This window comes from Sebastes umbrosus, chromosome 9 (genome assembly GCF_015220745.1).
Source record: "Sebastes umbrosus isolate fSebUmb1 chromosome 9, fSebUmb1.pri, whole genome shotgun sequence".
In the NCBI taxonomy this organism is placed as follows: domain Eukaryota; kingdom Metazoa; phylum Chordata; class Actinopteri; order Perciformes; family Sebastidae; genus Sebastes; species Sebastes umbrosus.
In genome coordinates this window covers 5,718,703-5,740,913 of record NC_051277.1, presented here as the reverse complement: position 1 = coordinate 5,740,913, position 22,211 = coordinate 5,718,703, and the positions used below count along the sequence as shown (strand labels likewise).

The window sequence follows — 22,211 nt, the reverse complement described above, 5'->3', positions numbered from 1 at the left end:
AAGTACAATTCCAGTATATAAGATATGTAGTATATAAACATAGAATTGAATTGAATAGATCGGCCCCGTTGTCACCAGATAGGGCTGTCGCGGTGAAGGAATTTCCCCTACGGTAATAATAATTGGCTCAACAACGCGATATGCGGTATTATATTGCATCTTTTTTGTTTTGCAAATTACTTTATTTATCCTGATTTTAGTGTTATAAAGATAAGCTTTATTGTTAGGCTATTATTAGGTATATGTTTGCTTTTTAAATGACAGTTTCAAAACAAATTAAATACTTATTTATTGTTAAACGCAGAGTACAGAAGGGCAATGAGGCGCAGTGTTTTTTTAAGCTGCGCTTTGGTTGCGTCTGGTTGCTATGATACGGAATGTAAAAATGTCTGCACAAGGTAGAGTACTTGCTCTGGATGACGGGACGGTCGATGCACGAAGGGAGAGAGGACGGACCCGCCGGTCTATGTGTAATGATTCCTCCTTCATTGGTGTTGTTGTTCAGCACTTGCAGCCACATGTAAGATGTGACGGTTGGTCATCGTGGAGTTTTACCCAAATCTGAACATTTTCTAACTCTCGGCGACCAGAAAAAAAAACACCAAAGGTGCAGCGTTCAGTGCCGTAAAGGCGCTCCCATTGCACAGCGTTAAAAAAAGAAAAAATGTGAACATTGCGGTTGTGGCGGTTGCTTGCCTTCCCAGGTGGTTGGCTTGTCAGTATTGCGATATTGCAATATTGCGGTTATTACGACAGCCCTAGATCCAGCTATTTGAGTCCGTATCGGCTCGATATTGGTATCGGTGCATCCCTACTCTAGTTGACATTGTTTAATGGCGCAGTCTTTAGGTATGTTGTATACAGTAAATGTGTGACAGACTTTGGCTTTGTGATCAAAGGAATGCATCTGTGCTCATAATATTCTATATAAAGTAAAAGATTATGTTTTTAATCATTTGTTTTTATTGGAATTGATAGCACACATGGTACCTTTGATTCATGTGTTAAATAATAATCTACATTACATTAAAATGAATTGAATAATATAGTAAGTATTCTAATAATAAGAAGGTCTACAGTGGGCAAACGGTGCTCCGTCTACTGTCATTCCTCCTAACACAACATTAGTTGTTGCGCTCCCCTCCGGGGCTTGGTTTATTTTTGATAATTAATCTCTCACTGCAAGCCTAATGAATGGGAGCACATCAAACCCACCCAGTAAATATAGAGCAGATCTGCTCTTTTGGAGCCTAGTGATATGGGGATTACACTGGTTATGTGGAGCAGAGCTGGATCAAGTGGCTGGGGCTGCGCTGAACTGCAAGCTATCATTGGAAGAAATGAAGGTGCCAAAGTAAAAGAAGAGGTGGGGAATGATGCAGGGGACATATGCTAGCTTCTGGAGCCCAGCCCTGCCCACTGTGGAGGGGCCTGACAGTTCTGGGTCACTCTCTCCGTCTCCAGTTATCTCCACCCAGCCCCTATCTGCTCGGTGGCGGCGGAGGATGGAGGACGAAGGGAAAATAGGGCGGCTTATTGAGATAATAATGTGGTGTACATTGGTGACAGTTGTAAGCCGAGTGCCACAGTGCTTAAGCCATGCAGGGCGATGTGTGAGCTTTCACTAGCTTGTTCCAATCATGAGTGGGCGAATCCGCCAGCTCAAGCTTAATGTATGGCATTTCATGCTTTCAAAACAGTGCACCTAAATGCTGATTTATTCTTATTTGCTTTGGCTCAGAATTGTGTGTTCTTTCATATTTTTGTTCATAACGATATGGCCTGTCCACCCACAAGGTAGCAACAGAACATAGCCTTTGAATTTATGGGCAACAGTCAGAGTCACAGCCTCGCAAATAAACTTCACTCCATTTAATGTTTATAATAAAAAAAGTTGCTTGTTTATCACCTTCCTTTTTCCTTTTCGACACACAGTTAGATACGTGCTGTTTTGGTATTACTCAAAATCAACCCACCTCAGACACTTTGCTCACCGCTCTGCCTGCTCTAATCGAGTATTACATTTAAGTAACATTTAGAAGTTTAGTAGTTAGATGCTCCTTCTCTTCAGCTAGCAGAAGGGCAGGTTCCTTTCAGACTTTGAGCTCCTTATCTGCATCAAAGTTGTCATAACATCTTCTCTGGAATCTATTGGACTCTCAAGAAGCTAAAAAGGGAATTAAACTACATCATATTTGTCACACAGAACAGGGATTTGTTGAACTTCCAGTGTTAACTTTCTCATCTTCCTGATGTAAAATTATAAATAAAATATACCAGTGTTTTCTATAAAAAAAGCAAAAAAAACAGAATAGCTGCAAATTAAAGCTGCCAGATGAAGGATAGTAGGAGTGTTGTACTGTATATTTGTGGTTTGGGACTTATAGAAGAACATAGCCTCTACTCTCCCAACTACTCGCCCACTAGAAAGCTGTTTGTTATTTAACCTCTGATGCGCCCTCGGCTGACTTGACTCTTTTCAGAGGCTGTAGCAGGTTCAGTTTTAGAGCTACAGTGAAGGTTCTGGTACTGTATTATAGAAAACCCTAAAGAATTCATTGATAACAACCAACCATATCATTCTAGCATGTCGGGAAGAACGCTAAATAACGCTACGAAGTTACACTAAATTTTGGCGAGGGAAAACTGGCATTTTCAAAGGGGTCCCTTTGACCTCTGACCTCAAGATATGTGAATGAAAATGGGTTCTATGGATACCAACGAGTCTCCCCTTTACGCACATGCCCAATTTATGATAATCGTATGCTGTTTGGGGCAAAAACCATGCTGTTTTTGAATGCAGTACAAATGTGTTATTTTTGCCTATTCTAAAATAGTATATTTGAATATTTCTACATAAATTGACTGTAAAGCTGAGACTCTTGTGGATCCAATGACCCAACTGTATTAATGTGTGATGATGTAAGTCCCCAGAGCAGCCATTGCTTAGTAGTGAGACCATTATTTTTAAAACTTGACCTCACTGTATAAAATAACCTGTCGTGACCTCTAGGATAAACACAGCCTAGTGAAACTTTACAGCCACAAACTAGAAACCTAGAGCATGCGGTGGATGGATGGCTTTCCTAGGTAGATTAACAATAAGGGGGTTTCTGAGCAGTTTCCAGAATATAAGTGCTCGCCATCTAATCGCCAAAAAAAGCAATTCTTGCAGAAATCTCCAAATGTCAAAAGTTTTCGATACCAAATCACATCATGGCTTTTTCTATGGTCTCCCTCAAGGTCTTGGTGTCTTAATGTGGTATTTTGGAGGGATTTTTTTTATCATTTTTATCAATTCTTGAATGGTAAAAAAATGGTTAATTAGACACCAAATCTGTGTAACAAATGGTATAAACCCAAAAATTGCTGCAGCAACTTATGAGACATAATAGAGCATGGGGATGGCTATCACATACTTCTATCATTATGTTGAACTTGACACACAGTGCTGAGCTGCATCTCAAATTAATCTTCAGGGTTCCCAGCTTTCAGATGATGTACACCACTTCTATGTGACATCTACTGTTGACCTGCTATCTCCCCCTAAAGACCCCTGTACCCCCCTAAAAAAGACAAAAACGGGTCTGTGAAAAAGAGGGCGGGAGTGGAAGAGGTTAAAAAGGAGATGAAAGGAGTTGATGTGATTATTGAATCCAGCTGCTGATACTGTATTCCTCCTACTGGTAATGAATTATGCACGCAAACTGCAACAATAACTTGGTCATGCCCACATGCACATGGAATTTGCACTTATTAAGGGTCAATTTTCTACATCCCGTCCCTCAGTTCAACTCTCAACTTCCAATTTACACTCAATGGAGCTTGAGTCTTTAGAGGAATAAAAAAAAAAAGCAAGTTACTTTTTTTGTGAATTTAACCATCAACTTCTGGTCAATGTCATGCTCAGAAAATAATTATTTCTCAGTTAGGAGTTCAGCTTAAGTTGCCATTGTATTTGCTAAATGTCACTTGCAATTAAAGTTGATAATGTTACTGAGAAAAGGTCACATACCAACCTGTGTGGCGGAATGGGGACTCTCTCAGGCTGATTCACACACCCTGCTCGACAACACCAAGCACTCAGTCACACTCCTAACTGGCTGACATGTTTTCCCGGTCATTGTGCTTTCAATTACACACATTACACTGATTAGATTTACATTTCAGTTTTTATGGTTGCTCTAATTGGCAAAGATGATTGCAAATTAGGCAAGAGGGCAAGCGTAGCCTTGGCTACCGTCTGTCACCTTGAAATGGACAGACTAACACAGACCTGGGTCCTGTGTGCCCATTAATCTGCTAATTTCATGATCGGGGTGGAAGCAAGTGATCAAATTTAATAGGGTGCCTATTTTCTCCAGCAGCCTTCTTTTTGACATGGCGTTTTGTGACCTCTAGCTTGGATAAGGGAATCATTTGTGGTTAATTAGCCTTGTAGAGTTTGTGTCACTCATATTTTTCTGTGGCTTGTCTAATTGTTCTGCTTTATGTTATGCGACCCCCCTCAGGCCTCAGTATTACAAGGTGATAGAAGAATGCGTGTCTCAAGTGGTCCTGCATCGCAACGGGATGGACCCGGACTTTGGCTACAGTAAAAGATTGGACGTGGACTTCACCCATCTGATTGGTATGAATCGCTTCATATTATTAATTCAGTGGTTCTCAAAGTGTGTGGCCCCCGCCTGTCATGCCTCTGCGCCCCACTAGGGGGTAGTGGGGCGCAGAGGCATGACAGGCGGGGGCGCAGCTGACAGACAGTCAGACAGAAAATGGACAGATATTTGAGACAAACTTCCGAGACGCACAAGACAACGTGCTCAGCTGACGGTAATCAACCAAAAGACGAGAAGTCGAGAAGATCATATGACAAAGCCTATCTTGCTGTTGGGTTCACATGAGAGACCAATTTGTATTTTATGACTGAAAACTCTGGCAGCTGACAGTATGAGACCCACAAATTAAGAAGACACATAGAAACATTACATCCCAGTCACGTCAATAAGCCACTTGAGTTCTTTCAAAGAAACCTCTGTGAATACCGTCAGCAGGAACAAAGCTTTGTAAAAGCTGCATCAGTGAACAACAAAGCACAAATGGCATCATGCGTGTAATTTTCATGTTATCAAAGGGATTGCAAATTTTCTTCCTCTGAAGGGAGAAGAAATGACAGAAAAAGTTTGAGAACTACTGCATTGATTTAACATGTGTTGGTAAAAGTCTAAAATGTGTAATAAAAGTCTCCGAGACTTCTAATCTAGATCCTAATATTGTGAAAATCATCCTTAAGATCAGTTTTCTTCTTTTCAAACTTATGTGCTGCAGGAGCCATATAACTGATGTTGCTGAAAATGTTTTGGTACCTCGCAGTCATTCTCATTATCCGCCCAGATCCCCCCGAGATTCCTCCGACTAACACCTGCAGTGGCTTGACATATAAGATCGGGTCATCTAATTATTGATGAATAATACATGATATCTGGTGAAATGAATTCAGCTAGTTCAGAATCATTTTAAATGTTGTTTTTTTTCTCAGTTACTCAGTTGTGTTCCTGGAATCATAGAGAAAACATCTATTTTACACTGCATTACTAATGGAGATATATTTTTTCAAACGGAGAAAATAAATAAATAACACCACTTTTTGTCTCTCTGTGGTGTCACTAACAGTTCTGTGACTTGCCAACAAAGGGTCATTAAAAGTTTCTAAACCTATCCACAGTGGACTGATGCAGCATTGAATAACTTTTGTCACTCACTTCACTGGGATTTAATCAGCTGATAAAATTGTTTTTAAATTCAGACACAGATGCCACATCCACATGGTTACTGAAAGGTGTCTTTCCACTCTTTTTTTGTTTCTTTGTTGTTAATGTTTTTTTCACATTCACATACAGTAAGGGTGCTTTTTCATAATAACAATTATTTCTTCAGAGAGAAAATGTGTTTCATGATGTGTGATCTAACAATAATTTACACTTGTGCGTTCACTATCCGTCAGATGATTCATCTCCAGGGTAATTGTAAAATGTGGCACTTAACAATATGCTCAAATAAAATTAAAACACACCAAAACTTTTGGAAAACACCAAATTAAGCAAAATTGGCAAAAAAAGCAGATTTAGTTCTGTAAGCTCCGTCTGATATTTCTCTCGTCCGAGACACACACCCTTAAGCAACAGCTCACAATATTTAGGTGAGGATTCTAACTGAGGACACCTTTGTCAGTGAGAGTAAAATGAAGAGAAGAGGAGGGAAAAGATAAACACATCTGTATGATTCAAGAGTTGCTCAGTATGACTGATGTCACTGTATGTGAGGTTGTTATTGAACATATCATGAAAACACTTTTTCCACAAGGTCAAAACAGCAGTTGCATCAGTCGCCAAAGCTTCCCTTTTTATACTTTTTTTCTCAGAGAAGACAGTTTTATTATTATTATTTTTCATTTATGTTATTACTTATGAGTTTTGCATCTGTTTTATACAACGGGAGACATGTACGTATGTCCACTAAAGAAATTAAGCATCTCACCTGCAAATATATAGATAGATGCTTTAAATAGTATGCAATCATTGACTGATTAACCTTGAAATGTTAAGTTAAATGACTTATCTGAAAGGCTGGTTTTCCATCTTAAAACACATTTTTAGGTATGGTGAAATGATCCCATGATCCATAACAATATTTTAAGACCATCTTAACGGACCTTAGAAATATTTCCAATCATATAAGCTATAATGTACTCGAAGAAACAAGTCCCAGGTTTAATTGAAAATCCCACATAAGGAGCGAATGATGCACATGGCGCCTCTGAAGCAACTCGTGAATGTGGCTGTCTTGTCTTGCAGATCAGTGTGTGGATAAAGCCAAAGTTGAAGAGAGTGAGCAGAAGGCTGCCGAGTACTCCAAAAAGGTGAGACATTAATCACTCCCAACAGCCCCCTTTGGTTGGCCGGCTCCCATCAGCAAAGTTTTTTTTTTCCTTCCTCAGAGCTCCCAGACAAGCTATTGATTTTCCATGCCCTGATCAATAGCTGGGTGTGACGCTACATGATCCGTATCAGCATTACAAGAATCGATGCCGATGTTCTGATGTATACTTATTTGTGCACAGTGCCGGGACAGAGTTAAGTTATGTGCCGACTCTTTTAATACAGCTCTGAATTTTAAGCTGTTTCTCTCTTTATCTCACATTACCTTTTAATGTAATTGAATTGATTTGCTTTATTGATTGTTTTCATTCATTTGAGAGAAATAGAATAACCTTACCTCCAGCGTATTTTGTGCGATATTTAAATGCATCTTAAGGAGCCTCACTACCCCTGTCTGGCGACACCAAGGGGGTCCTGGATGTTTTCTTCTTAAGAGTCCACCGAGCTCCCTGCTGGGCCTGTGAAATCATTGTTGCGACATGTCTTGCTTTCTGCAAAGGTTAGATCCATCAACATACATGAAAGCCAGACCTGAAACAAAGACAAAGGACAACGGGGCTCTAGGGCCATGAGAGCTATAAATAGAAATCGGCCAGAGTGTAAGACGGCGTGTTTTGGTGTCTGTTGATGTGCCCCGTGGCTATTCTCTGGAGACAATGTGCCGCTCACCAAGCTGTGTGTGTGTGTGTTTACATCTGTCTCATACTGTATGTGCACATAGACATACTTGTGTCTCTTTTCTTGCAGTTTGATGAGGAGTTCGGCGCACGGCAGGAGGCCCAGGCCGAGTCTCAAAAGAAGGAGGAGAGAATCAAAGAGCTGGAGGGGAAGATCCAGGCTCTGGAGTCCCAGGTAAATCCATAAAGACAAACCCCACCGCTCCTCAAAAACAGTGTTACATCCCCCCCCCAGAGATCCTTTATATCGTATGTTTTCCAAAAAAAAAGAGTGAGATTTCTAATGTCAAGAAGCTCTCTTAATCATTTTCTTTAAAGTGAAAAACATCTCATGCGATCTCATACAGAATAAAAGATGTGTTCAGATCATAGCAATGAGAAGTAATGGCTCCACTAGAAAAAGGGCTGATTTGGTCAGAAGGATACCTTTCCACCTCACTTATAGATGTGCCTCTGCTGTAAGTGGGAGTTATCATCCATGCAAGAACATTTGATTTAATAAAGGGTCAATCTCCTTCTTAAGTTGTAGCTCTTTATGTGGGTGAATTGCTCTATTGAAGCTTTCCCTATGTAATTCTATCATCGCATAGATGGATTGCATTTCTTTTCTTGGTCTCTATATCATTCCCTCTCAGGCTAAAACCCTCCATTTTGAGCACAGAAAATAACTGCTTTTCCCCCCTTAACCCAATTCCAAATACTTTAGCACTGCCTTGGGACAAAAGGGCAGTTTGCCTCCCTGCTTAGGGAATTTAATATAAACCAGCATTGAAAGATGGTATAGCTACATTTATATCAGAGATTGCTTTTTCCCTTTCAAACATCCATCTCTGGTTGCTTAGGTTGGCACTCCCCATCTGATAAACTGCACCTGCATATGTGGTCAAAGCATCACAGTTACTTCAGTCCTCCAGCAATCATTCTTAGGTCCACAACAGATGCTGTTATGTAGTACAAGCTCTGGCTGTTGTCCTGGCCAAAGCCGCACACTGTTTTTCTCCTTAGAGCTTAATTTGTGTGTAGCTCTCGCTCTTGCACTTCATATGCCTGAGTGCTGTCACCACTTGTTACCCGCATTTGTACCTAAACTGGTTCATCACTCACTCTGTTCCTGATTAATGCCCTCCTATTTTAACGAGACCATCAGCATCTAAAGCTCCTCTCCACCTGCTCCGCCTGCTCGCCCCCTTTTTCCTCCCTCGCTCTCTCCGTCTGTCAGAAATGAATGCATCAGGCTGTGTTACCTTTGCTTGCCCTCTTTCCCCTCGTCGGGGCTTTTTATGTTGTATTTCCAAGTGTTTTCTTCCCTATAACACACCTTCCCCTCACCATCCCCTGGCAGGCCTCTGTCTTTTGAAGACTGACTGACTGCGGTGCATTAGCAGGTAGTGTAGAGCAGAGAAGCCCCGGAGAGTCGAGCCCTCTCTGCCTCTGTTTGTCTGAATGCTCCTTCAAAGAGCCGTTACTGCCGGAGAGCCGCGCATCAACAGACATTAACCTCAGCAGGGAAACATGTAATTTGTTTGGCACAAACTTGCATGAATGTGGCCATAAGGACTCTAGAATATCCCCTATGCATCTTGACGGATCATAAATAAATTATATTCACAATAGGGATACATTTATCGACGTTTATGAAAAGTGCAGTTAATTTTCACCGGCCTGGCATATTAATTTAATCTCAATTAGAGTTGATTTTGGGGCTATAAAATAATTCTAATGTATGCAAGTTATGTAATAACAATTCAGAGTTATCTCCCGTTCATTTTATTTAAGCAGGTTTTCACATAGAGCATTCAATTGCTTCCTCAAGCAATGAACAAAGCAACAGTGTCATCCTCTCAGACGCTTGTGATTCTGCCACTTCAGGAAGAGCAGCCTGAAAGGGTGTGTTTTGCAACCTAATTCACGTTCGACACAGTCTCGTAGAAAGGCCATTAACTGCAAGAGCGCGGAACCTTTAAATCGGCGTGAGGACACGCTTTTCAGTTTGTCCATCAAAGCTGCTGCGCTATCACTGTCGTTTTGCTGAATATGAATGAAGTGGGAGCGAACCCTAACCTTTCATCTCACCAGACAGAATTCCTGTCAGATATTAAAAACACACGCATGCCCGAGTCGCTTCTCTTCACCTTGTTTGCGAACCAACACGCGTAATGAGAGTATTTGTCTGGGAACTTTGGCATTGTAACAAGCTGCCTGTTTGATGTGTCTGTTTGATTATCCCCCAATTGAGTTGAGTGGAGGTTCTGCCTGTAAACAGCAACAAAGGACGCGGGAATCACAACAAGTGGAAATCATCCACCCTTTCCCCAAACCTTTGCCTGCAGCCATTCAAGGCAAAAAGGAGGAAGCTATTCATTGAATTGGCTGTGGATGTGATGAATAATGTAGCACTGCAGTGGTACATTGGAGCACTCTGCGCCATCCCATTAATAGGTTTTAACAACCTGGCAGTCTTGTAGCTGACCCAGCTTGGCCCCTAGAGGAGCTGGAGGTGTAGTGGACCACTCTCTCTCTCTCTTTTTCTGCCAGGCTGCCTTCCGCCCTGGCTGATTTCAGAATTTGACTGATAATGACAGCAAAACTTGCAATGTATTCACGATCGTAACGTGTGCTTTGCTGTTATGAGATCAGTTGTTGAGCGAGAAATGGACTTTCAAATTCGTTCAAATGTGTTCTACAGAAAAAGAGCCGGACTTCTCAGAAAGCAAGACATTTTGTATTATACCTGCTGGAATTCTCTTTGGCTCGTTCTTTAAAACTGAGATACCTCAAAGCCTCCAACTTTTAATCCCTGAGGATGAAAGATAAAACTTCTCTTTGCTTTAAATATTGCACTTTGCTACCGTTTTTCTAAAATTCTTCTAAAATGGAAGTTTCTTTTTAAGTCACCCGACTAAAAGTTTCCATCTCCTTTTCCATTACGGACATTAAATATTTAGCTCTCGACAGTTCATAGTAAGAGGCGTTCTCTCTAGGAATGGCTCCATGAAAATATTGCATTTCGGTTGCTGCGGAATACGTTCCCATCCTCTTTTCTTTTGGCAAGGTCGCACAGAGTGAAATATCAAAGTGAAATGGGTACATTTCTAAAACGAAGACTGCCGAGTGAAATCAATGCCCATCACACATCTAAGAGTGTTAAGCTGAAATGTATTTTACAATGCCAAAAAAAGAAGAAAAGGGAAATGGAAGAGGGATTTTTGAAGGTGCACCAACTGTCAGTGATGCTGTGCCTTGTTCCTTTCATACTGCAGTCAGTGCTCCACACTGATGTTCTTTTGAAGGTAGATTACATCTTGTTTTAGGTGTAAAAGTACAGTACACTCTGCCTTTTGCACATCAAATAGCTCATTCAGACAAAATGGGAATGTAACACTGTATTTGTCATTAACTGTGTAAGGGACATCCTCTTTCCCCTGCTTGCCTCTTTTTCTGGCTTTCCTGTGTTTGGTGTGAGTACTGTACCTGTTCTGGTGTACTAGTGTTCTTCTTCTTCTCCGTCTATCTAACCCACCCCCATTTGTGCCTCTCTGTTGCCCTCTGTTGTGGTGTGTGTGTGTATGTATGTGTGTGTATCTGCACAGTTAACTATTGAAAAAGACAACCTCAAAGAGGCTCAGAGACTCATCAGGGAATCTGAAGCCAAGGTGGGTGTCCCCGTTGCATGCACGGCCCTTGACATAATCACACATTTAATCACCTGCAAATCCAAGTTATATATTGAATGAACTGGATTGTGGTGCTTGGAGAAAACTCTCAAACTGATTATTGACCTGATCTTTTGTCCGATCTGTCGTTCTCTCTACATGCACTCCATATTATGCATTACATTGAATACATGTGAACCGACATGCAAGGAAAAAAATGTCAAACTGAAACAGATTTTTAAAAAAATTAATTGATACGATACTTAATGGAATGCTTTATCTCTTGAAATTACTAATTCACTAGAGCTGCAACGATTTATTGATGAGTCAGTCAACTATTAAATTAATCGCCAACTAATTTGATAATCGCATTATTAGTTTTTAGTGTTTTTTTAAGAGGAAAAAAAAGTCAAAATTTTCTGATTCCAGCTTCTTAAATGTGAATATTTTCTGGTTTCTTTACTCCTCTATGACAGTCAACTTAATATCTTTGAGTTGTGGACAAAATAAGACATTTAAGGACATCATCTTGAGCTTTGGGAAACACTAATCAACATTTTTTTTTTACAATTTTCTCACATTTTATAGACCAAACAACTAATCGATTAATCGAGAAAATAATCAACAGATAAATGGACAATGAAAATAATTGATATTTTGTTTTGAGTCACCTGTAAATCCAAGTTATATTAGAATATATGTGAACTGACAAACAAATCTCAAATTTACACTGAATTGATACGTGATTGAAAACTGAACTCTTGAAATTACTAATCCACAAAACCAGATAACCTTTATTCCATTAAGATACATAATATGTTAAACTCTATAGTGGTTTTTAACTGCACACATTTCCTGCTTGTTAAATGCAATTTCCCTAAGTAAACACTTTTTGATTGAATCCCTCTATCAGAGATGAGATCGGGGCATAGATTTAATCACCGAGCATTCAGAGCTAATTAGCTGCCATGCTGACCTCCCAATCGAGTCCAGAAGACTATGAATCCAAATTGGATGGGTTAGATATCATATTAGCCCGCTTTTCTACGTTACAGCTCCAGATGGGCTCTGCAAAAGTAACATCAGCCAAAAGGCATTGGAGAGACCTTCACAAGCTGGCGAGGAACACAACATTAAAACATCCTGGATAACAGATATAGTAGAAAGCAATACATAACATAGGAATATTATATTTATATATGTCTCTAATCTATATATAGATAGATATGTTTGTGTATTTTGTCTCACATAATCACTTACATATTGTATTCATACAATATTCTACCTTTATTACGTACTTACATGTTGCAAAACATAAAGTCTGGTGTTGTCCCATATGAATTCAGTATAAAATAACCGTTAAAATTTAAGTGAAAATACACATTTATTATACACTTTACAACATATGGATCGCTTTTTTTTATTAGATGTTTGTTTTGTGTGAGGAAGAAGAAGCCAGTGGCGATGGTATTGGATCCCAAGGGGTTCTGTGAATCACTGGGCTTATTATTGGGTAGATCAGAGCGCGAGAGAGATAAAGACTCGGAGGGCAGCTAATTTGCTTCCATTCTCTCATATTAATCTTAAAAGAGGAAACGGGCCGCGGAGGGCTGGAGATTGACAGACATGTAATCATTGGATATGCATTTTCACTGATGCGATCTGTGTGAGAAGCTCCTTGCAGAACACCTTTTTAATTTTGGCCCTAATAAACAATCCACCAATGCCATTATGTAATGAAACACAGCGTAATGTCTTTAAATATGAAGCCAATCACATTTTACGCACACAATCAAGTGACTGGGGCCAAAGCACATTGTGGGGAATTGGTTTTGGAAATGAGAAGTGCAAGTGGAAATGCGTTTTTGGTAACATCTAATCAGCTCCAAAGATCAAACCCCGTCTTAGCGACGGTGTCTGTAATTGTTGTATTTGCATAACTTTTTTTTCTCTACAACATTTTTCTATTGGCATTATCACCGACTACCTGTGTATGTGGGTTGTGTGATAGCGCAGACGTGTCAAAGGACTGAAAGACTTTGTCTTATCAGTCTGGGGTCTAATTACATCCCTGTCTACTGTTTAATAGCCTGCCATTGTGAGGACTCGTGACGACTTCACTGGAAACCAGCAACATTCTTATCTTTTGTAAATTAAAACAGTTCTCGATTGCAGGTTTTTCTCCAACATATTGCTCAGTATTTACATATATATATATATATTTCACAGACAGCAGTAAGAGCTGACCTGAGGTCTGCTGTCCATCTGCTGTCTATGAGAGCCGGCTGTCAATCACTCGCGAACTCCGACCAAACGGTCAAACTAGGCAGCGCTGATCAAATATGAATCAATATTATGTTACGTTAATGTCTATTTCTCTCTTCAAATGTTTTCAGAATCATCTTGTAGTGCACGGTTTAGCTGTAAAATGAGAAAATTTGTGACGCCGCTGCTATTGTGAGCCAATAGGAACGCTCTCTCAGTGAAATGACCTGTGATTGGTCAAAGTCTCCCGTCACTGGCTAGATTTTTTAAAGCCTGAAAACAGAGCCATGAGGAGGAGCAGAAGTCTAGTTATCTTTCAGAACACTTGAATTATAATATGCTGAAAGGTTATTATGGGATTTTTGCCCAATGATGCCAAAAATATATACTGCCTACTGCCACTTTAATGAACACAGTAGGCCAACCGTTTGGTCAATTCACAACTCTCCATATAAAGCAGCGTTTTATTAAAGTAGAATTCCAGTATTGTTGTTCTAAAATCAGATTATCTGGCTGTGTTTAAGATCAGTGGTGTAAATATGAATTGTGCCTCAAATGGGCTAGTATAATCAAGCTGCAGCAGATCTGGCTTTTTGTGGCTATATGATAGGTATTTATGATTCTTTTTAATACTTATTATTATTAAACCTTTATTTAACCAGTTAAGTCTCATTGATATTAGAAAAGCTCTTTTTGAAGAGTACTTCAGATAACATACATGCCAACATTTAAAACACATAACATATAAAACACATAAAACAAACATGCAGTATCAAGTCACAGTACACAAAATACACACAAACATTAAAAACACATAAAGCATAACATACGATATCCACTACCTAGTCATGTGCCCATGAAGACAGACAAGAAAAAAACAAATTTATCTGCTGATACTGATGATTTCAGTACCGTTTATGCAACCTGTTTGACAAAAATACACATTTTGTCGCACAAACTAGGATAAATTGAAACATGAGGAAAAAAAAAAAAAAAATCCAAATTATAATTGCATTCATTTAATTAATTTGTTTCTAGTAAATCTGACAGGATGAAACGGTCACTGTGTCATAAGCTGCACAAGCTATGGTCTCATATATACTCTACACAACCACTAGACTTAAGAAAATATCCTCACACTGTATTTACAATTGCTTTAGGGAGTCGTTGCTTTTTACAATCACCAAGAGTTTCCTGTTTTATGCGTAAGTGTATTTTAGTTTTGCCTCTAAAGTTCAATTGGTTGAAAATACATGACTGTTCTCCTCAGACTCAACAACAACAACAGTTTTCACTATTCGTGTTTTCCATAAACCTGAGTTTAAGTTCACAATCACCAGTCTGTGCATGACTGATGGGGCTGGACGTCACAAATACAAAATACTTAACAAAAACCCTTTTTGTTTTCACTTAATAAGCTTGATTTATTAAATGCAAGCATAGTTCCCTTATCCTGCAGCTGTACAAGGACTTGCTTAGATAAAGTACCGTGTAAAATTATACAATATGTGTTTTTAATTAGACAATATCTGGTTAAACAAACCAACTGGAATTCTGGAAAATTATGCAAAATGTTGTTCTACAAATCTGTATATAGTGAAAAAAAAAAAAAAAAGTTGCATCTTACTTTTCCTCAGGACTCAGCCAAGTGAACTTGGCAAACATAATGTTTGGTAAACTTGCGATCATGATACCCTTTGGTTAGTAAAGTCATGAAAACAGCGGAGAGCATGACCTCATCATGTGGTCTGAACCTGGAAGCTACAGAGCCTAGTGATCCTTGACATAAAACACTGCAGTGAGCTGCTTCTCTGTTATTGACACATACATCGTACTCTCTGCCCAAAGTCAAAACTCATGGTAAGTTATTAAGATACTGAAGTCGTGCGGGCAGTAAAACATCGTTTTCAACAACACAAAAATGCCTCAGCTCCGGCACAAAACAGAGACATACGCCTTATGGTGTTTTCCTGTTACAGACATTAGATGGAAGTTTAGATTTAACCACAGGGAGCCTCACATCATTAACATTTCTACCCTGTATTTGCAGATTGCAGCCGGTCCAACTGCGCCTGGAGTACCACCTCCACCACCCCTACCAGGGGGTGCAACAGCGCCTCCTCCTCCTCCACCACCTCCTCCACCACCTCCACCTGGTGGCATTCTTCCTCCACCTCCTCCTCTCCCTGGTCACGCCGGCATTCCACCACCACCTCCACCGCCTCCTCCCCCCGGCGGAGGACCTCCGCCTCCTCCGCCACCCCCTGGGTGTGGGCCCCCTCCTCCTCCGCCTTTCTTCGGGGGCCCAGGTGGGCCTCCACCACCTCCGCCTGTCATCAAGCTGCCTTATGGACTGGAGCCCAAGAAGACGTACAAGCCTGACACCGTGATGAAGAGGGTGAACTGGACAAAGGTACGGTAACCTGAGCTCTGATTATTTATTATTATTATGCAGTCTCTTTACAATCACGCATGCAAACATCTAGCAGGGGCTTTAGAGGACTCTTGAAGTAACCCCACACAATAAGACCATGTGAATTTGAAGATCCGAACCCAAAAGGAGCTCTATTCAAATGCACTATCAATGCAAATCAGTCAAACAACCATTCAGCCAAAGGCCAAACTATTCCACGCTCAGCACCCATTTCAGAGGATTCAACAGTCAACAATTTCTCATTCCTCAAATGTCCTTGGATTTGTACAATGAGCATAATTGAATGAAGACTTGGCTGTGTAAGGTTCCATCACATTTGAATACAATTTCAATAAGATATTCTCTCGTGTGTGTGGGCTCTATTTTACCATAGATAATTTATTCATCGCGTCAGGAGTTCTTAGCATTAAATTAATGGTTCTTTGCCGACGCTTGTGCGACCTTGCGTCTTTGCCTCCAATTACTGACGGCAACCAAGACATCAGACTAGTTCTTTTGACATCGTGTTAGTGCTGCACATTATATTTAATGGTTTTAGTGGAGTCAAGCTATATATATATCGGAAAGACATTTTGAATGCAACTTTTCAGTGTGTTGAAGGCCATTATCTCTTCATGCTTTTGTGATTCTTTTTTCTAAAGAGCAAGTAAACAAATGGGAAATATTGTGATTTCCGTGATACATTATTTATTCAACAACAGGCCACCCACCGACTGCCACAAATAAATGAGAGAAAGAAAGGTGGACATTCGAGTCAACACTGACAAATGCAGTGTTACAGGTTGAATTTCTATCACCTCAAGGACTCTTTAAAATGCCATGTATGCAAATGCTTCTCAGCATGTGGGAGTTAGTGTTTAGAGAGGTAACAGTGCCATACAGCAGTGTCACATATCAACCTGTTGTGTAAACGGTAAGAAAATCATCAATTTAGTTTTTGGTTTCTTAATACCAGGTGGGGTAGTTTGTGCTTTTTGGTATTTTAAGCATCATTAGTCTTTTGCTTGTTCATTATCTATCTACGTGGTTTTGCACACATGTTTTGTGTGCATGCAGTAATGTGCCAATACCTGTCGTCTGGGAGGTGTACAGAGGTTAATGTGCAGGTGCGTTGACCTTGCCTCCACAGGGTTTGTAGTTTGGTGATGCAAATGAAATTCATAACCACCTGAGGAAAAACAATCTGTGTCTCTTGTGTCGATTAAGTGGGACAAGAGTCGTCTGTCTTCTCTATGTGCAGCAGATGGAAGTGGCCGGGGAGTGCCAGGAGCAAGTATGTTTTGGTTGTATAAAGAAGGAAGAGGAGAGAAGAGATTCTTATGTTTCTTACCTACATCCCCTCTTTTCCATTACCCTATACGTATCTGACAAGAGCATGAATCACACAGATTTGATCGAGAAAAAAAAAGGACTTATGTTATTGTGAATGAAAAAAAGTATGCAATTATTACTGGACAAATAGAGTTTCACATGAAGCCATGTGGGCAGCTAAACGTTCATGACTTGTTGCATGAACAAGCAAAACACAATCTAGGATACATACTGTACATGCTTATGTATTGTAGCTCAAGTGACACATTCACACACAAACAGCAACACAGTAGGGGGAAGCTTTTAAATGGGGAAAAAGTAGAAATATTTTGACATTTTCAATTACAGTACAAGTCCTCCAGTGAAGCAAAGGGATGTGGTGGCAGTGAATTCTTAGTCAGGAGCAGCAGTACAAGGCACTCACTTGGGGAAAGACCAGCTTAGGCACACATTGGGAAATGTCAGCTCTGTTTAAGTGCATTTTAAATCAAGTTATTTTTCCCAGCATGTACTTTCATATCTGTGTGTCAGTGGCAGAAAGTTATAGTGAAGATTAAGTACGGGAAAGTCCAAATGCCGAAATAAACGACACATACACAAGTTCTAGCTGCTATTTTGGCAATTTAATTTTGAATTTCCCAAAATGGAAATAATGATAAAGTCAGTACATTTTATATGCATTCCACATAAAAAATAAAATGCATATACCGTACTAATTAAGGATATATGTAAACATACGGGAATGGCAGAACAAACAGCAACATGGCTGCTATGGGATGAAGGAGATAACTTTTGTCGTACAGAGCACCACGAGCCAGGCTCATGTTTACGCTCAGCATTAGTTCATTAGCTCAACACATGCTTTTTCTCAAATATAGAGATGACATCTTTATTCTGGTCATGCCCAGCAGGAAACCCCAAGAGTTACTGTATGCACCAGGCTGAATATTAAGTAATGGAAATTAGCATTACCCTCCAAAAAACCACCAGCTATGTGTTCAGTGCATTGGTGGCCCTTAGTATATTTGTCTATTCGTCCAATACTGTTTTTAAATCAATGTCAGGTTGATGTTATGACACACCTGTTGACTAATTACTAATGTGGTTATTCAATATGTCAATATTTTTTAACAAGACCACTCTTTGATAGTCAGCAACTTACAAGTTACAGCGAGGCTGTAGTCCTCATTTTCTATGATTTTAGCAACGCCTGAAAAAAATGGATTGGTCTCTTTGCTGCTGTTTTTAATCACCCCAGACAGGGAGATCTTTATTAGCTGTGGGAATCATGTATTAGAAACTCCCCACATATCTTGTGTTGTGACACAGGGCAGTTGTCCCAGCCCTCTTCTTTTCTCATTATACATGCCTCTATTGGCCAGTATCATGTGATAGTATCACGTAACATAGCTATGCTCTATTCTAAATGCATTCAGTTTTTGGGGTTGTCCGTCCGTCCATACGTACCATTCTTGTGAAGGCGATATCTTCGGCACAAATTGCCCAGTTGGACAAGGATGAACTGATTTGATTTGGATGGTCAAAGGTCACTGTGACCTCACAAAACATGTTTTTTGCCATAACGCAATAATACATATACGAATTATGACAATTTAACACAAATGTCTAATAGGATGAAATGATTCAGTGATAACATTTTGGATAGATGCCGATGTAAACTGCAACTTGACTGGTTGGCGGAGCCATATAACAGCGAGGTGGTAATTCTAGTTAGTTATTTTATTTATAATCAGATAATAACAAAATAAAGTTTTTTTTCCTACAACACAAAATCTTTAATTATGTGTGTGAATATATCTTGAATTATTTTGGTCACAAATGGAGTAGGTCTTTAAAAAACATTTGACTAATTTTTCATTTGATAGTTTCTAAGTGACTTTAGTGCTATATTTACTTTGGATTCAGCACCTCACTTTAAGAGGGTGATGGGCTGCGACTACCAGGCGGGTTAGGTTGTTTTTTGCCATTATCTTGACTAAGTTCACAAAGTAGGAGTTCAGAAAAAATGCAATTTCTGAAAGTAACCTTCAACAGGATTGTTACGGGTTGTATTGCTGAGCACTTTCACACTCACTAAGCTTTTGAGCTTGTTCAACATTTATTTTGTTTTATTTCTTTTAGCTTTATTGTAGCTGTATGATTTTCTAGTTTCTTAAGGTACTGAGGATGTGTCTATTACTGACAGATTTATGAGAAAAAATAAATATTTATTAATTTCTTTCTGTTTAATAAACTCTTGTGTTTTGACAGTGAATAAAAAAGACATGCTTCCACATTTGACACATTTACAAGGTTGATATTCTCGTTAACTTTCTGAAAATCTTTTCAAGTTTATTTCAAGTTTGAGTTAATATTTGTATAGCACGATACCATACAAAAGTAATTAAAAGTTCTTTACAGAGTGATGTAACAGTAGAGAATATATTATAAATCAAAAAAGGCAGACATCATGCATACATGAACACATGAACACCCATACACACACGGTATGGTTGAACTTTTCTCCACGAAGCTTTAATTTGGCCAGAAAGCATGTTGGTTCTCGGTGGTGCAGCAGTAATGATACTTTCCAGCGTAATGTGGTTAAAAGCAGCAACACGTTCATCACAGTTAGCTTCAGTGGATGATGATGAAGCTAGTGGCATAGAAGAGAAATGGCTGATGTGGTGAATGTTTCAGTGAAGTTGTGATTCTGCTTGAATCAACACGTTTTGTGGCTACTTCATAAAAATCACAGTAATTATCTGAAATAGCAACATCTTGTATCGTAGTAACTCTGACGTCAGTATCCAGGGAGATTACAAGATGAAGGGAATGGCCACGTTGACGGGTGGTCTCAGTAACATGTTGAGTCAAGTCAAAGGAAGATGAGACAGTGAGTCCACACAGGATAGTGGAAATGGCCGAGCTCATGGATGAAATCTTTTTTCGCCTGTGCAGCTGCCGTATCGATAAAACCTGTCAGCAATGAGTCTTTTCTTCTGCAGTTCATCAGAGAGTACTGCAGATATATCCTCCTTGAGGTTAGTGATGTCTCTGTTTGTCCTCTGGGGCAACAGGCAGTCCTTGTACGCCATTGTTTTGTTTGCTTGTGCAATGATCCTGCTCCCTTGTTAGAAAGGCGATTAATCAGTCGCTCAAGTGGAAGACCAGTGCGAGTCCCACGCTGTATGACACACTTGAGATAAAATGTGGAACATGCAAACCACAGGTCCTCTCCTCAAATTGATCTGAAAGATCCACATTCCCATAAAAAATACCCACAGAAAACCACAGAGATTCCTCTCCATTCACCTCTTTTATTGCCATGTGAATATATATATACGTGTACCATGAGAAATAGTCAAAAGGCATTGCAGATGTGAATTAAATCTGTGGGAATTTTCATTTGTTTTCTATGAGCAATAAATCAGACAGTGCACAGGTAATTTCGTGATATCCCCGCAGTTGTGGTCTTGACCGATCTTTAAATAAAATCCTCTTTGTCTGAGATCGAGGCAAGACTGAGTAAAAAATGCCGTCAATATCGAGACCAAGACTTTCAAAAAGTGGTCTTGAGACGGAACTCGAGACGAAGGTTGATCTTGAGTACTATGACACTGAGTAGCTTCATTGTTAAAAACAAACCAGGCTAAGCTAATAGCATTTCTTGGTTTCTGGACTGGCAGGTTTTTTCAGTAGAGGACACCCTTTATTTACATTTTGTCACTACAATGATTTCATTTTGAGTTAATACACTTGTAACCATGTGCAATGACATGATAATAAACAGTCTTTAGTTTTCTGTTGAATCTCAAATGGCCTTTAAAATGAGTGGAGTAAGGTCAAATGTTGAAGCAAAATCACCAATTAATCACCAATTAATTAATCAGTTAGCAGCAAATTTTAATTAATTTACATCAATCTTCCCTGTCTTTCTTCTCACCATTATGTTTTACAATTTTACAATTATTACATTTGTTCGATATACATTGTGCTTTTTACACACATTAGATGAGGGACAATCTATACATAGAAGAAGGTAGATTATAGACGTAAATAACTATGTAAAATAAATTGAGAATAGCTTTGCAGTATCATAAACATTTTATAGCATTTAATTGTGTAATCCAGATAAGCATTTCTTTTTTACTTGACTGAGAGATCTGCACAATATTTCTAATGTCCTTGTATATTTGTACCTGAGCAAATGGCAAATAAAAGTCTCAAATAACTGAATTAACAGTACATATTTTGGAAGTTTTGAAGACTGGGAAAAATATTATAATGCATTCTGAAAATAAAAGGGAATTGCTGGGAACTCTAACGATCAGGACTGCTATAACATGAGCTGTAGCTGGATATGCTACATTTATTATTATTATTGTTATTATTATTATTATTATTATTAATACTACCATTAGTAGTAGTAGTACCATATTTTCCGTCTGTGGATCGATATACAGTAGGTTTATCTTTTCTTAGTAGTACTAGTGGTGTTGTTTTAGGTGCAGTAGGTATAGAAGGAGTTTTGGTAGTGAAATATATAAATCATTATATTGATTCATTTTTTGTTACATCACAATTTGGTGTTTCGCCACTTTCTCTGAATAGACTTTCTAGGACTTTGAGTGGGTCATATGAGAAACAAGAGTACATAAGTTATCTACATTCAACACCAACACCAGCTCATGTTAAACATTTTATAAGCCTCCCATTATTGTTGCCATTGTGTGACCACTATTACACTTACCGCCGTTTCTATATGGCTCTGGGAATGATTGCCCAGCATCAGCTGGGAATATCTGTCTGCATTGCATAAGTGTTGCACTTCCACCTCTCCCTGTGTGTAATTACTGTGGTTGTAAGGAGGTTAACGGCAGCGGTGCAATAGGCCAACTGCTAGTCCAGGCCCTTGATAAGAGCTCTCACCATA

The 22,211-nt window shown here is 39.3% G+C and overlaps 1 protein-coding gene across 9 annotated transcripts in view; it reads left to right on the top strand.

Annotated features, from left to right (window-relative positions):
• Positions 1 to 22,211, top strand: part of diaph2 (diaphanous-related formin 2) — a 447,791-nt gene that overhangs the window by 145,393 nt on the left and 280,187 nt on the right. For 8 of the 9 annotated variants that reach the window (XM_037780358.1, XM_037780361.1, XM_037780360.1 and 5 more), the window contains 5 exons: positions 4,512 to 4,630; positions 6,852 to 6,916; positions 7,683 to 7,787; positions 11,203 to 11,265; positions 15,581 to 15,943. In XM_037780358.1, coding sequence (XP_037636286.1) covers positions 4,512 to 4,630; positions 6,852 to 6,916; positions 7,683 to 7,787; positions 11,203 to 11,265; positions 15,581 to 15,943 — 715 coding nt within the window. The remainder of the gene's footprint in view (positions 1 to 4,511; positions 4,631 to 6,851; positions 6,917 to 7,682; positions 7,788 to 11,202; positions 11,266 to 15,580; positions 15,944 to 22,211) is intronic. The other variant, XM_037780362.1, reaches the window with a different exon arrangement.